This window comes from Sus scrofa, chromosome 7, assembly GCF_054392235.1.
Source record: "Sus scrofa isolate SSC_HxYL_T2T_F1_AM1 chromosome 7, Sscrofa_HxYL_maternal_Yorkshire_Landrace_v2.0, whole genome shotgun sequence".
Lineage (NCBI taxonomy): Eukaryota > Metazoa > Chordata > Mammalia > Artiodactyla > Suidae > Sus > Sus scrofa.
In genome coordinates this window covers 9,594,118-9,619,161 of record NC_139389.1, presented here as the reverse complement: position 1 = coordinate 9,619,161, position 25,044 = coordinate 9,594,118, and the positions used below count along the sequence as shown (strand labels likewise).

Below are 25,044 nucleotides of genomic sequence, written 5' to 3'. Positions count from 1 at the left end.
ATTCAAAGCCCTTCTCCCACCTCGTATGTTCGATTAGTTGAGAAGAGCGGTAAGAAAAGTAAAAGGCAAATGCGGAGCATCCGGTGGCAAAAAATGCCATGAAACGCTGCCAAAGAACCATGCGGGGCTGGGGCCTACTCTGTGTTGGGAGGAGGGTTGTGATTTTAAATAGAGAGATCAGGGAGGGCTTCACTGAGGAGGTGGCTAGAGCCCCAAAGCCGGTCGCTCTGACCTGACCTTTGATGGGGGCGGGGGGAGACTGGCGGATACCTGGAGGGAACAGCAGTCTCAGCTGAGGGAACAGGTAGTGCAAAGGCCCTTTGTCAGGAGGCATCAAGCACGTCCAAGGCCACGTGGAAGGAGAGAGAAAGCAACGAGGGAAGAGGAGATGAAGACAGGGAGACAACAGGACCCCAGGCCACCACGGCAAGGACTTTGCTCCTTTGCTCTTTGGGAGCTGGAAGACCCCGGAGCATTTGGTACACGCTGCATGTTCCCTGCTGGCCTGAGGAAAGCAGCTGTGCTGTAGCGGAAAGAGTGATGCGTCTGCAGGAGGAAGACCCAGCCTTGACGGTTCAGGCCCTGGACTTACTCCCCAGCGCAAAATGTCTACGGCAAAGGACCAGTATGGTTGGGTGGCTGGTTGACTTAGCGTATTTGAATTTTCAATGCATCACCAACTGAAGCTTTCAAAAAATACAAGGAAAATACACAATGAATAAAATCGCTTGTTATTTTAAGATGTAAAATTATTCTCTCAAGTTGCTAGGAAGGTATCAAAAAGCGGGCTCTCTGTTTCTCAACAACTTCTGCAGATGAGAACCAAGATTCGGGCCCCCTCTTGGAGGGGCTGGCGTTGGGCCCTCGGCCTCTCTTAGTGACTCAGTCTCCCTTAGTGACTCGGCCTCCCTTAGCTGACTCAGTCTCCGTAGGTGGCGTGAGGGTTAAGGTGCTAAAAGTGTGTGATCGGCTAAAAAGTGCCATCTAAATTTTCAATTATATTGTCCTCATTAGCCACAGCAGTAGGTGAAAATCATGGCAGCAGGCCAAATACATTATTTTTTTCCAGTGAGGACAGATATTAACATGAACCTATCAAGTCCGAATTTTAGACGTAACAACTTCCCTTGGAGTCGTTAATTTCCCAAACATGGAGACCTTGGCTGACACGGAGGAAGCGAGAAAGCCACCGAGAGTCAGGAAATTACAGCAGCGACATCCCAACTGTGTCCATCTCGCCCCTGGCTCTCTGCCTGGTGACTGGCTGGGCTCCAGGCTGCGGTTTGCCTGCCTGCAGGACCCAGCGAACTGACGTGGGATAGGCGTTCAAGACCCCAGCGCAGACACACCCTCGTGCCAGATCCCAGCACTTCCTTTTTGTCACGCCAGGGAACGAGGTCAGGCTACATGCCCTGGAACTGGACTGGGAAACCTGAGCCCCCTCTTGGGCACAAGGGGGTGATATGTGCACACACACACATGCATGCACACATGTGCACGCACGACTCAGAATCAGCACGAGGATGCCCTGGGTGGTGGGGAGTCACGGTCCCCACTGCAGGGCTGACCCTGGACCCTCTTGGCCGACCTCCCGGAAATGCTGTTGAGAGGCAGATTCTGGTGAAAGAGGGGCCTGGCTCAGCTGTTGGTAAATATTAGAGGCTTGAAGGCACCTAAGCCAACAGCAGTATTGCTCTTCCTCCATCAGCAGGAACAAGGGTGGACCTCTCCACTTCCCAGCCCTCTGGTTTCCACCACGGCCCTGCCAGCTCGCCTCTCTTCTTACTCTATATTTGCATTGTTTTCAACATCATGGAAGTTATGGACACAAAATAAAAAATTAGGCAGTACAGAAAGACAGGAAGTAGAAAAATAAGATTTTCTCTCCATCTCCCTGCCATGGGGCTACCACATTACTGATTATGTGTATCTGCTTCCTAAAAATGTCAAGGCCTATGGATTCATAATAGAAGCTTGTTAAATATCTATCTGGCTATATATATATATACACACACATATATATATATGTGCATATGTTGTATATATATATATATATATATATATATATATACATTTTCTCCCTCCCTCCTTCTTTCTTTCTTTCTAGGGCCACACATGCAGCATATGGAGGGTCTCAGGCTAGGGTGTCAGATCGGAGCTGCAGCTGCCAGCCTGCTCCACAGCCACAGCAACACAGGATCCTTAACCCACGGAGTAAGGCCAGGGATCGAACCTGGATTTTTTACCGCTGAGCCGCAAGAGCTCCGCCATTTTCTTTTTCTTTTTCTTTTGCCTTTTCTAGGGCAGCACCCATGGCACATGGAGAGTCCCAGGCTAGGGGTCTAATTGGAGCTGTAGCTGCTGGCCTACACCACAACCACAGCAATGCGGGATTTGAGCCACGTCTGCGACCTACGCCACAGCTCACGGCAATGCCAGATCCTTAACCCACTGAGCAAGGCCAGGGATCGAACCCGCAACCTCATGGTTCCTAGTCGGATTCGTTAACTGCTGAGCCACGACGGCAACTTCCAACATTTTCTTTTTGATAAATGTGATTGTTCCATAGTTTGGCAACTGGCAACACTGTTTTTCTCTTCCATACATTCCTTGCCACTGAAATTTTGGTCTGATTTTACTTTCAAACTCCCAACCCCACAGCTGGGGTGAGCTTTGCAAGGGTCTTCTCCCTCCTTGGTCAAGGTCAGATCCCCATCCCCCACCCTACCAGCCCTCCCCTCCTGCCCCTCCCCACCCCCCAATCCCCTATTACCTTTCCAGCCTCTGCATGGTCATGGCCAGCGTTTTGTTCAGCTCATCTATCATCCTGCAGCCCGAGGGGTGCAGCGGGAGGGAGCCGGTGGTGGAGGGGTGGTGCTGGCCGAGGCTGCCATACTGCAGCTGGTGCTGGATCTGGGATGGCAGGACGGTGTGGTGGTGCTGGGCGCTGCCCTGCTGGCCACCCTTCTGGGCCGCGTAGGATGCCAGGGAGAGGTCTGGCCCCCCCACGGGCATACAGATCATGACTTTCTTTGGAGGTAGTGGAGGTGACAGCTTCACTGGCAGACAAGGCAATTTCACAGGGGCGCCAGGATCTGTGGCAGAAGGAGGGCGAGAGGCAGATGTGAGTTTTGGGGGCATCAGGGAAAAACCTCGAACCCCACAGGTGTCCACGTGGGGACCACGGGCCTCGACACAAAACCCGTCACCTGAAGAACCAGCAGGTGTGTGCTACTCAACACACATCCACCAGCTCTCAGTTCCTGCTCAAAGCACACTGGCCCCAAGGGCCCTCAGGGACCCAGGTGTTGGCAGAGTCTGTCACCGCTGTCAGGCTGAGGTTCCCCAGCAGCAGGAGGGGGAGGGGTGCCCTCCTCTGCTCATGGAAACCCATGGACCTTCCGAGAGGCCTCTTCTAGAAAATGCACGAAGCCTATAGTTTTGCCATTGTGAAAACATCCCCTGGGCCACTACTTTCCAACAGGCAGGGGGTGAGACGCCAGCTCAAGGGTCAAGTCCACCAAGAGGTGCTTCAATGCCACCAACCTGAATTCCCTCCTCTGGGGATGACCAACCCACCTACGAGGATGCTTTACAGGGTTCATGGCCATACAGAGGCTCAGGTGTCCCAGGTATGGACTTGGTGTGAGCGCAGTGGCTGGGCTGGCCGGCCCACTCATGTGGCATCCAAATGTATGGGGGGGGGGCTGTTCCAACTGTATGCGGCTCTGACAGGCCCTCTGGGGACTTGGTGGCACCTGCACACACCCCACCCCTTGGTTCGGTGACAGTGGCACTGATGCTTCCCAGAGATGTTCCAAGTTGTGTGGGTGTGGGTGGGTGGGTGGCATCTGTGAGATGAGCTTGCAGTCTCCTGTCTGTACCTCATATTCCTAGACATCATCTCTCCTTGGGGGCCTGGGGGTCCATGGCTGAGTCCTGGGGTTGCAGGTGCCTGGGACAAGCCAGGAAGGGCAGGGGCGGGAGGGGGTGGGGGGAGCACGCCTGACTTCACGCCCCACCCCTCTCGCCCCATACACACTTGGTCTCTGAAGCCTTGGATTTTTCTTCAACTCTCTGCCTGAGTGTGGCCTTCTCCAGTTTAATGGCCACAGCCCCACCACAATGACCTTCCCAGGCACACAGCTGATGATGTCACCCTTCAGTTTAAAACCTACCAAAGGCCTGGAAAGACAGCCCAACTTCCAGACACATCATCAAGGCTCCTTGGAGCCCCCTTTCACCTCTGTGATGTCGGCTCCGGTTCCCCCAGCCGGAAACAACCTCGCCTATCACAGCTGAAAAGCTGCTTCTCTCATGTTCTGTTTTTGCTTTTTAGGGCCGCACCCACGGCACATGGACGTTCCCAGGCTAGGGATCCAGTCAGGTCTGCAGCTGCTAGCCTACACCACAGCCACAGCCACAGCCACACGGGATCCAAGCCGTGTCTGTGACCCACACCACAGCTCAGGGCAATGCCAGATCCTTAAACCACTGAGTGAGGCCAGGCATTGAACCCGCAGCCTCATGGATACTAACAAGTTGGGTTCGTAACCACTGAGCCACAACGGCAACTCCTGTTTCTCTCTGGTGGCACCTGCTTCTCTCCCATGGATTTCACCTCCTTGCTGGCCCACATTCAGTCTCCATCTTCAGCTAAGCCCATGGGGGGCCTTTGCCCCTCACATTCTCACGGTGGCGGCTGTGCCTTCCCCAGTGGCCTCCAGGCTCCGCCCCTCTGCAGATTTCCTCTCCTGTTTCACCCCAGGCCCCTCCCCGGGAATCGGCTTCCTTTTCTCCCCGTTATGCACAGGTACCTCCTCACTCCTAAACTGCTGGGTTCCCCAAACCACCTGCTGTCTCAACCCCCCCGAGACTTGGTGACTCGGTTTTCTAGTTGGTCTCCTGGGTTAATCCCACCTCTTGCTTCAAGATTCAGCTCAGCTGTTACCTCTCCTGATGGTCACCCCTCCTTCCTCCTGCAGCCACTGGACCCTCTTTAGTTTGGGGCTAGGTCAGTGCCAACAACAATGGGGGTGACGATGACAATGACAATGAGAATTACAGCCACCCCTCCCACATGCTTACTGCGTGCCAGTGTTCTAAGAGCTTTTCCTGTCTCGCCAACCTAATCCCCTCAACAAGCCTGTGAAGCCGACCCTATCAGCATCTCACTTTTACAGATGCAGGACCTGGACTCCGAGGACATTGCACTCTGCTTCCAGGGTACACAGGTGTCCCTCCCAAAAGGAGCAAGGGCTGTGAAGAACTTGTCACTACAGCCTGAGCATCTCGTCTGGTGCCCCAAACACCAAGCAGGAGGCTCAAAACATGTTTATAGAATGAGCTGAAGCTGTGTGATGCTTTACCTGGGGATATAAATTCACACCTTCCCCCAAAATCAATACCCTAGGAGGGAGAGGTGAGCCCAAAATGGATCGACATTTTAGGATCACGTCATTGTGGCTGTGTGGACAGTAAGCTGCCAACCTCACAGCTGAGATACAGAAAAGCGCAATAGGAGCTCCCGTGGTGGCTCAGTGGTAACACACCCGACTAGTACCCATGAGGATGTGAGTTTGATCCCTGGCCCCGCTCAGTGGGTTAAGGATCTGGTATTGCCGTGAGCTGTGGTATAGGTCATAGACATGGCTTGGACCTGGCGTTGCTGTGGCTGTGGTGTAGACAGGCAGCTGCAGTTCTGATTTGACTCCTAGACTGAGAACTTTCATAGGCCAAGGGTGAAGCCCTAAAGAGACAAAAAGAAAGAAAGGAAGGAAGGAAGGAAGAGAAAAGTGCAATAATTCCAGGGGTCCTGATCAAATAGCTCCCCTAACACCTAAGTGTGAACGAGTCACAACCACCTCCTCGAAGGCTCATCCTGTTGGTTATGATCCTCCAGTTACAGGACACAGGGTCACCCTGGGCAGGACCGAAGCAGCTGGTACTAATTCCAAGGGTGACGAGATGCAGAAACTCACCACCTCCACCTGGGTCCTGCGACTGAAGGATGATGCATCCCCTCGGCTGTCGGCAGCCTTGACGCGCACCTGGCAAATACAATGTGTCCTCAAGTGTTAGGCTTTTCACCCGGGGGCCCTTCACCCATGATTTCTTCATTTGTGGGTCTGTCTTGGGCAGCAGGTGGTCATTCACGTGGGCAGGAGAAAGGAGAGCCAGGAGGGCAGAACTGTCTGCCCAGGAAAGGACACTGACGACATTGGGTTCCACCCATCTTGCTAAACTCTAACTTCCCGCACGCCCAGTATTTCTCATCACTGCTTCCAGAGCAAAACGTACTTGGCTTCATCACTGGAAAAATGACCAAGTGGATGCCAGGAACGCTAACGACACGGGCAAGGAAGACAGGGCCAACAAGATCAAGCTGGTGGAGGTGGTTCCGTATATCCCTGTTGGGTGGGCTTCTCTATTTCACAGACATCGCTTAAGAAGACTTCAAGGACATTTTAGACAAGTTGGCCTCTCTTCCAAAACTTGTCTCAATCAACTGATACTTAATCAAACGTCTAGCTTTTCCTACAGAGTTGATTCAATGCACTAGATTCCTCTTTCCCTTTTCTAGGGGATTTTTTTTTCTTTTTTCTTGTTTGTCTTTTTAGGGCTGCACCCTTGGCACATGGAGGTTCCCAGGCTAGGGGTTGAATCAGAGCTGTAGCTGCCGGCCTATGCCTCTGTTACAGCAATGGGGGATCGGAGCTATGTCTGCAACCTACACCACAGCTCACAGCAACAGTGCATCCTTCACCCACTGAACGAGGCCGGGGGTCTAACCCGCATCCTCACGGATACTAGTAGGGTTCATTACCAATGCGTTATGATGGGAACTCCTCTTGCTGATTTTTGAGTTGCCTCATGTATACTGTATACATTTATTAAACAAAGAAACATATACCCAATACTCTTCGCTGTTTAAGGGGGCACTGACATCTTCGTATTAAGTCAGGGTAAAATGGGATTGTACTGCATGCCACCAATGTTTTTTTCTAAGATGCCAAAGGCTTAAGGCAGTGATTCTCTCAGGGAGGTGGAGGAGGGGCAGATTCCTGGCCCTCACTTTCGCAGATTCAGATTCAGGACGTTTACACTGGGGCCCAGGGGTCCAGTTTGTAAATAAGGCTCCAGATCACTCTGACCTAAGTGGAGACCATGCTTCGAGAAAGTTCTATAAGGTAGAACTTATAAACTGGTTTCTCCAACACAAAGGATTTGCCAATAAGCAAAGTGTGGCCCATGGACCAAAAGCAGGAGCACAAGCTCTTGGGGGCGTGTCATAAACGCATCATCTCAAGGCCCAGCCCAGATCTTCTGACTCAGAATCTGCATCACCACAAGGTCCCCAGAGGGCTTCAATGCACAATCCCATAGAGAAGCCATCTGCTCGGAGCCTCGTTCCTCTGTGAAGAGGCGGCTCCCTCCACTGGCAAAATGACAAGGGCCCAGGGCCTTGTGGAGGTGCTTGTTCTCTGAGGGCTGGGCAGGGGCTGCTGGAGGCAGAGGGTAGAGCAGCCTGCGGTCTGTCCTGGTAGACGTTTGAGTCACCCCACAGGAAGGGCCAGCTTGGTGTCATTCACTCCTCCACAGGCACCTTTTCAAAATGTTGCAAACCCCCCAACGAATCAGCAGAAGGCCTGAGTATAAAATATCTCTGGTATAGTTGCTGACTTGTACCAGGAATTCGATGAATGTGGTCTTAATTCATTCTGAAAAAATAATAATATCTTCCAGGCTTCTCCCACAGGTCGTTGTGAGGGTCAGCAGGATAAGGATACATGCTTTGTAAATTGCAAAGTGCGACACACATTTGCAGGGTTACGGATAGGACTCTGGCCGCCCAGTGACTAGTCCTCACCTGAAGCTTCCCAGCCTGGGCAGGGGGGGAAGACAGAAGCTGAGAAAGCGGAGGAGAGTGTGATGGGTCCATGAGACGTAAGTGCAGAGAAAAACCTGGTGAGAGGGAATCAAGTAGCAGAGCAAAGAGGCTTCTAAGGGGCCACTGTAGAAATTTCCATGTTTGCAACCCAGGTCTGCGGGAGGAGGAAAAGGCACCCGGCCCCGCGTCAGTACTGTGCAGCAGGATGCAGGAACCAGAAGTAGGAAAACCTGGATTCTTTGCTATGAATTAGCTAAGAAATAGGAGTTCCTGCTTTGGCGCAACGGAATTGGCAGTGTCTCTGCAGCACCAAGACGCAGGTTCAATCCCTGGCTAAGCACAGCCGGTTAAAGGATCTGGCATTGTCATAGCAGCAGAATAGGTCACAAATGTGACTCAGATCTGATCCCTGGCCTGGGAACTCCATATACTGAGTGGCCAAAAATGAAAGAGAGAGAGAGAGAAAAAGAAAGAAAGAAGGAAAGAAACCTAAACTTCGTAGGATCTAGGCACTTTTACCTCTAAAAATCTAGGGATTAAAGATGCCTCCTTTCCCTGATAGCACCTCACTGAAGAGGCTTTGCATCGCTCTGATGCGTGCTGTTTATGGCCCATGGGAGGACACACTCTACCTCCTGCATTTATAACGAGAGATGCTGGCCCTGCTGGGGCATACAAGGCGCTCTGCCTGCCGACTTAGAAATGGCTGAGTCTTCTGCAGCCAGACTGATCGAGAGGCAGTGTATTTATAAAACTGCCTCTGCTGATGGAGTGGAAAGAGCAAAACCAACCAGTTCCAGAGAACAAGAAAAATAAACCCAAATGATGTCACCGAGCCATAAAACCCGAGAGGACTGTATTTCCAAACCTGACACAGCTCTAGCTTATGACTTTGGACAAGAAAATGCAAAACCCAGATGACCTCTGTAGCTGAGCCTGGTGTCAGAGGACAGGAGTTGATACACAGAATGAATCTGGACTAAATGAACACACCCATAGCCTCTCATCTTTTTTTTTTTTTTCTTTCTATTTTTGGCAGACCCACAGCATATGGAGTTCCTGGGCTAGGGATCAGATCCGAGCTGCAGTTGCGACCTATCCCACAGCCGTGGGAATGCCAGGTCCTATAACCCACTATGTGGGGCCAGGGATCGAACCTGTGTCCTGGCGCCTGAAAGAGGCTGCCGATCCTATTGCACCACAGTGGGAATGCCTCTTCTCACTTTTTAAGTGAAAACCTGCTGTAGAAGTGTTTCTAACTGCTGATGTATCAGATATACTTGTCGATGATAGTAGCACTTCGCGTCTTAATGAACAAAAGTGTTCTAAGAATTCCTGTCACCTGCCACCCGGCTGCAGTGGGTTAGAATCTCTCTGATCTCCTTTCATAGAAACAGGCGTCCATCCATCCGAGGACATGAAGATGTGTATTTAGGGAATTCCTGTTATGGCTCAGTGGAAATGAACATGACTAGTATCCATGAGGATGCAGGTTCGATCCCTGGCCTCGCTCAGTGGGTTAAGGATCCGGCACTGCTGTGACCTGTGGTGTAGCTCGCAGACATGGCTTTAATCTGGCATTGCTGTGGCTGTGGAATAGGCCAGCCTGGGAACTTCCATATGCTGAGGGTGCAGCACGGGGAAAAAAAAAAAAAAAAGACTTGTACTTAGAACTTGAATAAGAGTCCTGTATCACTAAACTATGGAATTGGATTCTCCCTGGCAGCAAGAGCAGCAGTCACAGTAGCTCCACCAATCCCGAGGGGCCAGCCTAGGGGCTCTAAGGTAATTTGGCCTTTTGGGGGGCCAGACACCTAGAAAGGCACAGTGTGCTGACTGACCCCTCGTGGTGAGAGGCAAGGAAGGGTAACATGTGACTTGCGTTCCATGCCCTCAGCCTGGCTTCCCTCCCAAGGCAGCCCAGCATGTGGAAACCACAGCAAACAGCTGACGCTTATGAGGATTGTGTCCCAAGACCTACAGAATCCAAAAAATAGCACAGGACACTCTACCCAATCATTTGTAATAACCTATGTGGGAGAAAAGAATGGATCTATGTATATGTCTGACGGATTCACTTTGCTGTACACCTGAAACTAATCCCACATGGTAACTACACTCCACTAAAAGGAAATTAAAAAAAAAAAAAAAAAAACGTGCCAACAAGGAACACTTCTGAACATAAAAAATTAAAATAAAAATTGAGGGCCATTATCATATACACATCACCAGCACCTGACTTCCTTTCAGAGCTACTTTCCACAAAGAAACATTTTTTTTGTTGTTGTTGTTTTTGTTTTTTTGCTTTTTAGGGCTGCCCCCGCAGCATAAGGAGGTTCCCAGGTTAGGGGTTGAATCGGAGCTGTAGCTGCCAGCCTACACCACAGCCACAGCCATGTGGGATCCGAGCCACATCTACGACCTACACCACAGCTCACGACAACTCTGGATCCTTGAGTGAGGCCAGGGATCCAACCAGCGACCTCATGGTTCCTAGTCAGATTTGTTTCTGCTGCGCCACGACAGGAACTCCCATTTTTGGGTTTAAAGGTACCCCTTCCAAGGACACCTGGGGAGATGACAGCAAGTGGGGAAGAAGCTGCCTCGCTGAGATGGCAACACTGGGCAGTGCTGGGGCTGCTCACCAGCTCCCTGGGTCGCTTGAGTGTGTCATCTCTGCAGCAATTAAATTTGATTTTGTACAAGTCAAATGACACCTTATTTACTGTTGGAAACTGCTCTCAAAGAGTCAAAACTACCGATGTCCTGATAATCATGAGAACAAACACTTGTTCCTAAGATCAGTTATTTGGTTAGAAATTATAAGTCGTTGATAAAAACTCCTTCTGTTGTTTATTTCTGCAGCAATGAAGACTAGTGCTGTTGCTCCCAGGGAGCCAGGCAATGAGAGGCCCAGCCGATATGTCACTGGGTTTTTTTGTTTTTTTTTTTGTACTCCGTGGCACACGGAGGTCCCAGGCGAGGGATCAGATCCAAGCCACAGCCTTGAACTAAGCCGCAGCTGTGGTAACGCCTGAATCTTAACCCACTGTGCCGGGCTGGGGATTGAACCCGCCTCCCAGCACTCCCAAAAGGCTGCCCATCCTGTTGCGCCACAGTAGGAGCTCTGGGTCACTGGGATGTTGAACCCGAAGCTTCCACAAGACAGGTGGAGAGGAAGGGGAGCAGGTCCAGTGATGGGCAATGGAAAAGAGACGAGACTGAACAGTGCCCACCACGAGGGCAGCTGTTTGCGGCCATCCAGGCAAAAGCAGAGACAGTCAAAGCCAAATCGCCAAGTCATGGAGGCAAACATCCACATGCTCCCGTAGAACTGGCTGGTCTGTCTGTCAAGTCTGAACGCAGTAAATCTGGACCACACCCAGTGAGATACTCCAGAGAGCTCATCCCTGTGAAGAGGTGGTACACTCATGGTGACGGTACCACAACATTCAAGCAAGATCCATAAATCTCGAAAAGAAAAAAGAGGATGGCTACAATTCCTCTCTAGCTTTGTGACCATCCGGTGCATGGTATTTACACGGCCACAGGACACACTCAGATTTCCTGCATTTATAGTGATGGTGGCGGCTACCAAAGAAGGAAGGTATTTCGCTGCAATCTTTGCCCTGATCCTGAAGGTTAGAATAGAAAGCACCCTTTTCGACATGTTTTACTCAATAGATAGAACTTACGCGCACTAAGGAAAGAATTTCTGCATTTTGAGAAAAGAAAATCAATGTCCATTGACAGAGGGATGGATAAAGAAAATGCGGTACATAGATACTATGGAATATTATTTTGGCCATAAAAAAAGAATGAAATAATGCCATTTGCAGCAACATGGATGGACCTAGAAATTATCATACTAAGTGAAGTTAGACAGTGAAAGACAAACAGCACATGATATCACTTATATGTGCAATTTAAAAAAAGGGTACAAATGAACTTATTTGCAAAACAGAAACCGACTTAGAGACTTTGAAAAACTTACGGTTACCAAAGGGGACAGGTGGGGGGGGTGGACTGGGGGTTAGGGTTTGGCATATCCACACATAGGTATATGGAAGGATTGCCCAACAGGGACCTGCTGCATAGAACTCTACCCGGTGTTCTGTGTTAACCCATGTGGGAAAAGAATCTGAAAGAGAATGGATGTGTACACATGTATAACCGAATCACTTTGTTGTACAGCAGATATTATTACACCACTGCAAATCAACTATACTTTAGGAAAACTTTTTCAAATGAAAAAAAAATAGGAGAAAAAAGAAAATCAAGACTGGAAAATGATGGAGAAGTAGTATAAAGAGTAAATTCAGGTAGGGAGTTCCTGTTGTGGCTTGGCTGTAATGAACCTGACTAGTATCCATGAGGATGTGGGTTTGATCCCTGGCCTGGCTCAGTGGGTTAAGGATCTGGCATGGCCGTGAGCTGTGGTGTAGGTTGCAAACAGGGCTCAGATCTGGCGTTGCTGTGGCTGTGGTGTAGGCCGGCAGCTGCAGCTCTGATTCAACCCCTAGCTTGGGAATTACCATGTGCTGTGGGAAAAAAAAAAAAAAAGAAAGAAAAAAAAAAACAAAAAGAGTAACTTCAGGTAAATTTCCCATTTCTTCAAAGTAGCAGTTATCAAAGAGAAGGTAAACCTTAAACCTCTTTAAGAGGCTTCTGGGTTCCAATTCATTTTTCCTGCTAAAGGCACAGATGAGGTCCCTGTGGTCTGCTCATCATCTGCTTTCTTGTCCTTTCTGAGTAGAACACGTGGAGGGAAGGGAAGGACAGAGGCAGGAGCAGTTAGATGATTTCAGAGGGCTGGAAAAGAAGCGGACAGAGGAGATGGGATGTACGGGGGAGAAATGGGGTCAGAGAATCAGGCAGCAATGGAGAGACAGAATGAAATTATAGATCAGAACATGACTGTAGAACACCTGCCTATAGACACTGGCTTCAAAACTAGAGACACAGTCTTTTTTTTTTTTTTTTTTTTTTTTTTGGTCTTTTCTAGAGCCACTCCCACAGCATATGGAGGTTCCCAGGCTAGTGGTCTAATCGGAGCTGTAGCCACTGGCCTACACCACAGCCACAGCAATGTGGGATCTGAGCTGCATCTGCGACCTACACAACAGCTCATGGCAACGCCGGATCCTTAACCCACTGAGCAAGGCCAGGGATCGAACCTGAAACCTCATAGTTCCTAGTCGGATTTGTTAACCACTGAGCCATGATGGGAACTCCCCGAGACACAGTTTTGAATAGGAATCTTGGTTTTGCCACAACAAGCTGTGGATATAGGATTCTTATTAGACATATGCTGGGGCTGAAAAATACTACAAGGCATGGATGCCATTTAGCAGGGAAATATTTGCAGTTGTAAATATTCATAATGTTGAAGCTAGCCATCAATCAGAAAATTTTTTTTTTTTTTTGCTTTTTTAGGACAGCACCTGTGGCATGTGGGCGTTGCCAGGAAAGGGGTTGAATCAGAGCTGCAGCTGTCAGCCTACACCACAGCCACAGCAATGGGGATCCGAGTCAAGTCTGCAACCTACACCACAGCTCACAGGGATGCTGGCTCCTTAACCCACTGAGTGAGGCCAGGGATCAAACCCAAGTCCTCATGGATACCAGCTGGATTCTTAACCCGCTGAGCTATAGTGGGGACTCCCTCTAATTTCTTCAACAGATTAAAAAACACAGAGCAAAAAACAAAAAGCAAACACAACTAATGAGTCCATCATTATAAATTTTAAGAACAGCTATCTTAGCAGAGATGGTGTTAATTAATGGTTCAAGGTGAGGACTCGGGGGGGTGAACCAAAATGGGCCAAGTCCCTCTCTGGCACTTACTAGCCACATTGCCATGACTAAGTCATTTAACTTCCCTGAATTTCATTTTCCTTCTCTATGAAAAGGAAAGACTAAAGGTGGTAAGTTTCCACCTCATAGGACCAAATGGTACATGGTCAATTTCTGCAAAAATGGCAGCTGCCATTATAAGCCAAGTGTGAACATCAGACTGGGACGCTCAGGTATCACCTAAGTTGACTAGCCTTCATTCAGATGGCACCGAGGAGGAACTAATCGCAGGTATCTTATACGGAGGGAACAGATTATTCATGCCATGTTTAACATTTCCCTCTGGCTGGAGAGGTGATTGATGAAGACGTAGAAAAAGCAGGAGACGGTGTTTTTCTGCCTCAATTATCCTTCTCCTCTGGGGTCAGCCATCATCCCAAAGAAGATGCTCTTTGAGAATCATTCAGCTCAGATCGTATTCATTAGACAATCGGCTCTGCCGAGCCCTGTCCTTGCAGAATGGAAGGGAATCTGATGCCCAATAACTCGTGACCCTGTATTCCATGCCGCTGTGCAGGCTGGTGTTGGAGATGAGACGGAAGAGAATGACAACCAGAGAAGAAGCAAAAAGGCTTCTCGCTACCTGGCCGGGGAACTGAGACAATGCGTACGACGGTCTCCAAGTTAATTATGTTTTTCCTGATCAGTGGAAGCAAACGCCAAAGCAGAGATACCTCTGCATGTCTTCCCCCAATCGTGTACCCAGATGCAGCCCCGGTCCAGGCTCATGCTTCTTCCAGCACCTACCAGACCATGAACCACTGTCACTCTCTATTCATCATGCCTGGTGTCTTTCAAACAGTGGCCTGTTTCCTTTCCAAAATGTCAACAGAACAACACACACTGAGAACATGCTAAAACGCATCCGTCTCAGTGTAGACTTCTAGAATTCTCAGTTTATTAATTCCTTCTGACAGGGCCCAGATGTCTCCAGAGTAATTAGAAACAGAACAGGGTGAAGGTGGCTGCCTCATGGTGATGCAGGCTCACTTACACAAATTAAGCACGTCTAATCGAATTTAAACCCGAAAGGAAAGCCCCAGACGCGTACCCCATACCCATCTGTACCTGTCTTGTCTTCATCATATTTAGGAGTCTACCAGGTACCACATATTGTAAGGATCATCAGCTTTCCTGTATTTTTACCCATTTGACCCAAGCTCTAGGAATACAAAAGTCCTTCATGCTTCAACAATGGGCAAAGCCTCAGGCTCCCTAGAAACCATGCCCCCCCCCCTTTTTTTGCTTTTTAGGACTATACCTGCAGCACATGGAGGTTCCCAGGCTAGGGGCTGAATCATTGCTACAGCTGCCAGGCTGGCCTACACCACAGCCACAGCAACACAGGATCCCAGCCACATCTGCGACCTACACCACAGCTCACGGCAATGCTGGATCTCTGACCCACTGAGTGAGCCCAGGGGTCGAACCTGTGTCCTCGTGGATACTAGTCAGGCTCATTGCCCCTGCGCCACCATGGGAGCTCCTCCCTAGAAACGCTTTTATCAGACTAAGCTGAACTGTAAATATTATTGAGTTACTCTGGCATTCTATTTCTGAATATTTAGTGACTAGACATTCATATTCATATATATACTACATATAGCTAACTCTCATATATTTGTAGCCACTCTGATCACCAGCACAGTATCCTGCCTCGAGGCAGGTGTGCTAAATACACATGTACTATGCGTAGGAGTTTATTTTTCAGTATTTAATCTTTCTCGAGGGAAATCAGACACCTGTCTCAAAAGGTACAGGGCCCTTACAACATACACAGTTTTTCTGTAGAATTAGAATTAGCAGTTCTCAGAGCAGGAGTAAGTGAGAAAAAACTCAGAGATGCTTATAAAAATACAGGCCCTCTGTTGAGACGTTGTGCTTTTTACAATAAGAGGGTAACCCCAAGGGGTCCATCCTATAAACTGAGATTCCCCACCACGCATCTAACAAAACCACACTGTGGAGTATTTACTAACCTGAGAACCAGTTCATAAGATATCACTGAGCGCAAAAAGGAGGTAATAAAAGAACAGGTAAAGAAGGACTCAAATTTCATTAGATAGAGGATAGATGGACAGTGGTCGTGTCTGAGAGGGAGGCTTTTGAGGGCTTTCTTTCTTTCTTTCTTTTTCTTTTTTTGTCTTTTAGGGCTGCACCTGTGGCATATGGAAGTTCCCAGGCTAGGGGTGGAATTGGAGCTGCAGCTGCCGGTCTATGCCACAGTCACAGCAATGCAGAATACGAGCTGCACCTGCAGTCTACACCACAGCTCATGGGCGCCGGATCCTCAAGCCCCTGAATGAGGCCAGGGATCGAAACTGCGATCTCATGGATGCCAATCAGATTCGTTTCCGCTGAGCCTCGACGAGAACTCCTGAGGGCTTTTTTCCTTGGTGACGTTTTGTGCATTTAACTTCGGGGACACTACCATGCTATTAATGGGTTGAATGGTTCCTTTAGATGGAAATCTGCTCTTGTGAAACCACAAATGCTGACCTGGATGGACGTGTACACTGACAGAGGAGCTGGACACAAACTTGCATTTGGATTCTAATGTGATAAAACCCAGTGCCATGTGAGACAGCCTGCCATATTCAGAGAACTAGAAATTGCGAGACACAGGGTCTGGTTGTGGCCCCTATTGCAGAATTCCCGCCAGCCCCGGAAAAGTCATTTATTTTTTTGAACCTCAGGGTTTTTTAAAAATAAAAAATAGGTGACTATCTTCTACCCTCATCCCAAACCATGTATAGAGATCAATTAGAAATTATTTATAAAATTAGTAAACGTCGCAAAAAAGGCAGTATCAGGTGGGATTATTATCAAGGTTGGAGAAACAACCCCCTGGAATCTTGAATCTCTGATTATATACGACCTTAAGTCACAAAGCTGTATCCAATTCATGTGCTAATGTGCAGTGAATTCATGTGCTAATATGCAGTGAAGTTCAATTTCACTCCGTGCCCCATTGAACAACCACGGGTGCATTTCTTAAGTATCACCTGAACAATGAAAATATAAAAATCACTTTAGGGGAGTTCCCCTTATGGCTCAGTGGCTAACGAATCTGACTAGGAACCATGAGGTTGCGGGTTCGATCCCTGGCCTTGCTCAGTGGGTGAAGGATCCGGCGTTGCCTTGAGCTGCGGTGTAGGTCGAAGACGCAGCTTGGATCCTGCATTGCTGTGGCTGTGGTGTGGACCAGCAGCTACAGCTCTGATTTGCCCCCTAGCCTGGGAACCTCCATATGCCATGGGAGCGGCCCTAGAAAAGGCAAAAAAAAAAAAAAAAAAAAAAATCACTTTAAGTTATTACAAGATATTGATTATAATTCCCTGTGCTTTATAGTAAATCCTTGTGGCTTATCTATTTTATGAATAGTAGTTTGTATTGTTAATTCTGACTACGTTCTGAGAAAAAATAACAGAACCACTTTGCTGTATCCCTGAAACAACACAATATCGTAAATCAATTTGACTTCCAAAAAAAAAGTCATTTTAAGAAAACATTCCTCAGCTGACTCTTCTTTAAATTTCTTGGAGACTTCATCGTGGCTCAGTGGTTAACGAATCTGACCATGAGGACGCAGGTTTGATCCCTGGCCTTGCTCAGTGGGTTAAGGATCGAGCATTGCCGTGAGCTGTGGTGTAGGTTGCAGACATGGCTCGGATCCTGCATTGCTGCGGCTGTGGTGTAAGCCGGCAGTTGTAGCTCCAATTTGTCCCTTAGCTTGGGAACCTCCATATGCCACGGGTGTGGCCCTTAAAAATAAAAAAGTATTTCTCATGATATTTTGCAGATTAGTGTCCTGCCTTTTTTTTTTTTTTTTCTTCCCCTAAAGAGAACAGACAGCACAGACATGAACTTGAATAGAAGAAACATACGGGGCTTCAGATCAATTATTTCAAGACAAAAAATTTAAAGCTTTGGCAAACTCATTATGAAGGAATCAGGTGCTACCCTTTATCTCTGCCAAGATTGGACGGCGAATCTAATTCCCCGTGACGGGCAGAGCATCTTGATTCAGCCACATAAATGCCGAGGAACACATCTACAGAGGCACAGACTGAAGGCTCTTAGCGTACGGCCGGTGGGTGTGCTTCGCATGCTTCTGGACACAAACACACAAACCCGGGTCGCCACTGCGTGTACCAGGACACACACAGAAACACCCAAATGTCCCACAGAGCCACCTCGCCCAAGAGGCTTCAGATAAAAAGAAAAAAAGCAAGAAATGATCCCGTGAAGGGAAGGCAGGGCCGCGGGGGCCCCGGAAGACGTCTTGACTCACCTGTTAAGTGGTTGGCAATCCTGGCAGTGGGTTTGGGAGGCAGGGCGGGGGGCTGCTTGAGGAGTGCCAGCTGCTTCACTGGGGTCTCCTCATGGTCTCCAGGGAAAGCAGCAGGTTTTTTGGGGGGCAGTAGCAGGACTGGTTTGGCTGAAGGATCTTGGGACAGGAGGACTCCAGACTCACTGGCAGAGGGACTCTCTTCAGACACTGAGGGGACAACCACATGACACACAGCGACATTACACACACGCAGTGCAGGTGGGGCCGGGGGGAGCCCGAGGACACAGGACAGGGACGTGGGTTAGCAACACAGCGGAGCACCAACCACTCCATGTGGTCCGGTACAGGGGGACAGTTAAAAAGAGGACACCAGAAATCCAATTAAAGCTGGGGACGTCGCAGGGAGGCAGAGGCAGAAAACGGAGCGAGCTGGAAGGAGCCAGAGGGACAAACGGGAAGAAGACGCATCCTCAAAACCATCCCGAGCCTCATCCCTTCAACCTTGGTGTTTATCATGCAGATTCGATGGGTGCTCCAGAATGTGACTCACAGGACCATAGCGACAACCAGCAGATGGCGGGTGTAGCAGATCAAAGCCCCCTCTGAACCAAACCAGTGCCAGATGCTGCCATCTTCCTTTGGGCTCGCTTGCCCCTTGCTGGGGAGGAAGAGTGACTGTATCCCGAGCTCTTGTTTCTGGCCACTGGGTCTCCCCATGTCCCTGCTGAGGACACCCTGGAGGCTGACACTGGGTAGGCAGCCCCCACAAGCCCGGGGCGACTGCCCCTCTGGGTTCAGGGCCATCGGAGCTGGGCAGCAGCATCGAGGGGGCGCTCTGCAGCTGCAGGGGCACCTTCCTGCCCCTGCCGGCTCCTACACATCCTGACAAGGCAAAGGATGCTCTAAGTCAGCATCCTTTTTTTCTATCTTCTTCCTCTCCCTACACTTGCCAGAGGCACCATGTTCTTGTTTGGATTCTGCCCATTTCTCACTGTTCCATGGGACTCGCCTCTTCCTCTCCCCCATGGGGGGTGGGGGATGGACCCAGACGGGCTCCGGTTAAGAACTGTCACAGGTGGTAGCACAGGCCCTCCTGCCAGGCTGGCATCCTGGCCAATGACAAATTGAGACTCTACAACTTTCCTAGGCTGACAGATCCCACTATGACAGTCACATTCTCTTGATTCTAATGTCAGGAGGAGGGATGCTCAGAAATCTCTATTTACTGCTCTAGTGGGAACAATCTCCGCAGCTGGTGGGGGCCGGGGTGGGGGAGGTGAATGCAACTGAGAGGCAGGTAAGAAGGCCAGGTAAGAAGGCCTGTAGGCAACTCCTCCCCGCCCTCTTCTTCCTCCCCAACCTGGGGAGTAGTGCTCCCTGCAGCAAAGCCCTGACATCATCCTCAGGGACACGATAATCAGTGCTGGACACACTGATGGAACAGTGACTCCCAGGGTCCCAGAGTGAAGCAGGGCTCTGGCTTTGGGAGAGGCCATCCTGCCCTGCCTCCTACCACCCAGGCTCCGTAATGTAGACTTTCCGCCTGGTACGGAGGAAGGACCGGCCCCACTCCCCAGACTCCAGATATTCCAAGAGGCTCATCTCTTGACAGCAAGGACCTCTTCTTACTTGCTGTCGGGAGGGTCCTATCTTTTTGCAGACCTTCTGAGGGAGCCAGTATTGGCCACTGCAAGGGCTTAAGACCAAAGAGGGAGTGACGGTCAGATGGCATCAAAAATCTTCTATCAGCAGAATACAACTAAACCGGTAAATTAACACATGAATTGATTTTGTAAACTGATAAAATTTACTAAACTGATATAACCGCTAATCAGTTTATTGGGATTAGGATGCAAGGGCATACCGGGGCCTTTTGACCAGTGAATTTGACAGGTACCTTATAGAAACACAGGACTGTTTAGCTTTATCTTAACAGAAGTGAGGGTTATAAAACAAAACAGTGTGACATTTTAAGTCATCGGTATTACAAAACAAGACATATCTTCTTTAAAGAGATTAAGGTGATAAAAAATGTTTTTAAAGACTGTAGAAAAATAAATGCACACATCCTCCACATTTTAATACTCCGCAGGTGCGAACTGGTCAGTTCTGACCTTCCTTCCAAGAGATTCTTACACTCAGGGTGGTGCAAAATCGAACCTCACGTCCAGCCAGGCTGGAGGTTTGGGGACCAGATCTGTGTCCACCAGGGGCATTACCTGTCCCATCCATGATGTCAGAAGGTTGGAGCACCTCGTATGAGCAGGGATCCCGGGGCATCGGGACCGGCTCCATTTCGGACAGCGCGGGCAGAGACAATTGGCTGGAGCTCAGGGACTGCCCGTTTTCCAGGGAGTCATCTTCAGTGGATATGGAGAGCTCCCCATCTGTTGGAGCGAGAAGGAGACCACGGGGTTAGACCACACCTGCCTTCCCAGGAAGGGTGACGTGCACAGCCTGCCACCTGAGTCTGGGTGCTCTTTCTCGTACAGTCCTGGTCAAGGCCAGTCTGTAAAGTCTGCACTTGTTCTCTTTCTCTTAAGGCATCTAAGCACCAGGGGAATAGTTTCCAATGATCATCAGCAATTTACCTGCGTTCTCTCTTTCTAATCATTGACAGAGGAAAGGATAAAGACGATGCGGTGTGTATACGTATATATATGAACACTACCCAGTCATAAAAAAAGAATGAAATAACGCTAGTGGCAGCAACAAATGGACCTAGAGATTATCAGACTATGTGAAGTAAGCCAGACACAGAAAGACAAATATTGCATGATATTGCTTATATGTGGAAACAAACAAACAAACATACATACAAATGAACTTATTTACAAAACAGAAAGTAAGTCACAGACATAGAAAACAAATTTATGGTTATCAAAAGGGAAAGCAGATGGGGACAGACGAATATAGAAAATAGATAACCAACAAGACCTACTGTATAGCACAGGGAACTATACGCAATATTTTGTAATAAACCATAAGGGAAAAGTATCTGAAAAAAGAACACAGGTCTTGTTGGTTATCTGCTTTCTGTATAATAGTATATATGTTAATCCCAACCTCTTAATTTATCTATCTATCTATCCGAATCACTGTGCTATACACAGAAACACAATATTGTAAATCAGCTATACTTCAATTTAAAAAAAAATTAATGTCATATTCTACCATATTTGGATGTATTTTTAAAACACAAGTGAAAATTAATTTTTCTTCATAATTTTTGACAACTTGCAGAAACTAAGAAGGACTCAGAAATTGGAAAACTGGTCAGGAATTCCTACCTCGGGGAACACTCGACAAGCCCCAGGACATATTACGCCAATTTTCCTTGTCTTTTTACCTCTGCCCACATCCAGTTTCTCTAGGCAGGTGAATGCTTGGAAGGAGGGGGCGACTGAGCTCCAGCTGAAGGGCTATAGCAGCCCAATGACGCTGGGAAGTGCCAGGATTCTCGAAGTGCCCACCAGTGATGCTGCCGGGTGGGGTGTAGACTTTGACCTTGCTTAAAGCTCAGCACCTCAGTTAACACCATGGTGGAGGATCAAAGTCTCCTGCACAATGACTGTTTGTCAAATCAAAATTCCCCCAGTGTGATTTCATCCCAGCCCAGGGGAGTCCCAGATAACTAGACATTAAAGTCAAATTAATTTTTAAAGAGGATGGAAAGCTGTTCCCGTCAGATGAATAAATATCCAGATGAAAGACTCTCAGTTATGTTTGGTCAGAAACACAGAAACCAGCAAAGCAATTACCTGCCTTAAAACGGGAAGAAAGATGATTTACTCGTAGGAATAAAACAGGGAAATGACACCAAGGTTAATCTTGGATAAATAATCCTTTCCTTTTGCTATGTTCCTCCCAAGGCTTTAATTCATATACAATGATCATATGGTAGCAGAAGATTCCTCTGGCCACCCCCCCCCCTCAATTAGAACTGGCCTGATGAAATGTATGTTCAACAGAGCAATTTACACCCTGATAGGTTTTAGATAGCATATGGTTCAAGGACGTGATATTTGACCTGAATCTTCTATACTATAAACATAGAAAAAAAATATATATAATGGACAGCAAAAACAAATCATCGGAAGCAGACAGTATAAATAGCACTGACTCTTGGAGATTGTGGGCTTCTTCCCCCTTCTTTTCAATTGGCATTTCTATATGCCTCAAGTGGTAACAGCAGTGACGATAATTGTGATTAACAATATGATTCCGACTCCTCATTAATAACATAAGAGCAGAGCAGATTCTCAGGCCAGTGTTATGCAAAGTACACAATTGAACTGAACTGAGTGTCCCCGGCATGGGAAGGGCTGTGGCTAGGAGTGTTAATGCATTGCCATCCCATAATAGATCACCGGTCCTTTTTTTTTTTTTTTTTTAAAGAAAAAACATTTAATTTTGAAATAATTATAGATTCACAGAAAGTTGCAAAGAAAGTATAGAAGTATCCTATGTGTATTTCGGACCCCATTTGCCCCAGGGATTATATCTTACATAAGTACAGGATAATATAAAGTTGACATTAGTATAATGTGAGTATAGTTCTATGCTACTTATCATGTATAGATTCATGAAAAACACCACCACAATCAATATCCAGAACTACTGCCCCCCCCCACAAAGATCTTTCACAAAGATGCTTTAATTTAGCTTGTTGCCGCTACACCGCGGGAAGTAGCTCTGCTGCAAGTTCCCAGTTGGTGGAATAATGATGCAGCTGCCATTAGGTTTAATGCATCTCTGGAAAACCACTTTGATTTTTGATGTTCCAAGTGTGGCAAAAATCCTGAGACAACCAGAGGAGGAGTGGTTCCAGGGCTGTGTCCATGCTTGGCTTCTTCGGGCCAAGAGGTAGGGAATGACTGTTTAACATGTTAGCAGTTACAAGCGCCACGGAAGCAACATTATGAAGAAAAAGATACAGCGGCAATTGGGTTACTTTAGATTCTCTCTATGAATCTCTGTTACATCAATTTAGCTGGTTATAGAGAAGCAATATCACTCATTTCTCTTGCAACATATTAACTCTCAAAACATTAAACTCCCTGTGGATTTAAAGTACCTTTGCTAAATCACAAAGGCCCAACCCACTTGGGAGAGGAAACACTCTTGTGAATTCCACTGTCATAATTTCTAAACATACCTTTCCATTAAACACATGAAAATGGAGAAAAAAGGAAGAAATATGATACTGATCCTATCACCACCCTAACAGAACGTTTCTCTTCCCATAGTCCCATAGGGGTATGTGTCAAATTTTGTATCTTGTTTTTTAAAAAAAATCTCCATAAGCATTATAATTTGCATAGTTATGATCTTAATAATTATACTGAATGAATATATAGACAGTTATTTAATTATCTCTCTGTGGTTGGTCACAAAGGGATTTCCAGTGTTTCATTCTATTATTAAAAACAGAAATCTCTGCTGACTATCTTCCTGTGTAAAATCTTTTCTGCAATTAGAATTCTCTCCCTTTAGGAAAGATTCCAGTAAGTGAAATTTATGTGTATTAATATTTTAAATGTCTAGTGACATATACCTGGATCTTGTGAAACTGTTTTTCTGCAGGGTTTGTCAATTTACACAGTAGAAATGCACAGATTACACAAATTTCTTAGCTTTTGGTCATTTCTTCAACATCAACTTTGATGTTTTATCTACTGACCCACATACATATATGTATAAACATATCTGGCAGAAATAAACCTAGGCAATAGGTATAAATTCATCATTAATACCATTTATGATTAAGATGGGCAGTGATAAAGGTAAAATTTGGATTCATACAACATGGGGATAAAACGGTGCTGTTTCTGTTAAGTAAGTGTTATTTTAAAATTCTTACATTTTCAAACACAAAAGCAGAGGCATTAATGTATAATGGACTCCACATACTCATCATCAAGCTGAGGAATTAGCTGGGAATTCGTCATGCTTGGTAATTCCGAGTTTGATTAATCTGAAGACTAATTGATTTTATCATAGATGAGTTACAAGGTATTACTTTCTACTGTATAGCGAAGTGATTCAGGCATTCAGAAAAACATATATACATATTTTTCCCATCATGGTTTATCACAGGATATTGAATATGGTTCCCTATGCTATATAGTTGGAACTTGTTTATTCATTCTATATACGTTATACTTTGTGTCTCTGAAGACTATCTAGGCTCTTTATGGTTTTTTTTTTGTTGTTGTTTTTTGTTTTTGCTTTTCAGGGCCGCACCTGCAGCATATGGAACTTCCCAGGCTAGGGGTCGAAACGGAGCTATAGCTGCCACCCAGGTCACAGCCACAGCAACTGGGGATCCAAGCCACTTCTGAGACCTACACCACAGCTCATGGCAATGCCCGATCCTTAACCCACTCAGTGAGGCCAGGGATCAAATCCGCGTCCTCATGGATCCTAGTTGGGTTCGTTTCCTCTGTGCCACAACGGGCACTCCCTCTCTTTTTACCATTACTAGCATTTAAAAAATTACATTATTAGAAAAACCATTTCTTCCTCCTAGGAAAATGTAAGCCTCCTGAATAAAATACATCTTATGGATTATTTGTACTTCTATCTAAATCATCACCATCTCTTACCATTAATGAGAATGAGTTCACCGAGTATTGGAAATTATTGTGATGCTTTCCTTGATCCTCTAAAATTATCTGTAATAATGGTTTTCAAAATGGCACAATTACTTCCAAGCATAAGATGTTTCCTACTAGAATTAATGAAATGTGAGGAGGAGGAAGGGAGAAGGCAGGAGGAGACTAGACGGGTTAAGGCAACAGTTCTCAAACTTTAGTGGGCATCACAGTTTTCTGGAGTGCAGTTAAAATACAGATTACTAGGCTTCATCCCCGGAGTTCCTGGTCCAGTAGGTTTAGGGTAGGACTGAGGATATGCATATCTAATAAGTTCTTGGGTTATGCTGAGGCTGCTTTTGCCCTTCGGGGTCTGACACTTTGAGAACCCCTGGATTGGTGGTAAG

General features: G+C 47.3%; 1 protein-coding gene across 20 annotated transcripts in view; it reads right to left on the bottom strand.

Moving 5' to 3' along the window:
• Nucleotides 1-25,044, bottom strand: part of PHACTR1 (phosphatase and actin regulator 1) — a 560,191-nt gene that overhangs the window by 71,395 nt on the left and 463,752 nt on the right. For 10 of the 20 annotated variants that reach the window (XM_021099751.2, XM_084967373.1, XM_021099753.2 and 7 more), the window contains 3 exons: nt 20,261-20,428; nt 18,042-18,248; nt 2,774-3,095 (listed from right to left, as the gene is read on the bottom strand). In XM_021099751.2, coding sequence (XP_020955410.1) covers nt 2,774-3,095; nt 18,042-18,248; nt 20,261-20,428 — 697 coding nt within the window. The remainder of the gene's footprint in view (nt 1-2,773; nt 3,096-18,041; nt 18,249-20,260; nt 20,429-25,044) is intronic. The other 10 variants (XM_021099756.2, XM_021099757.2, XM_084967376.1 and 7 more) reach the window with 1 other exon arrangement.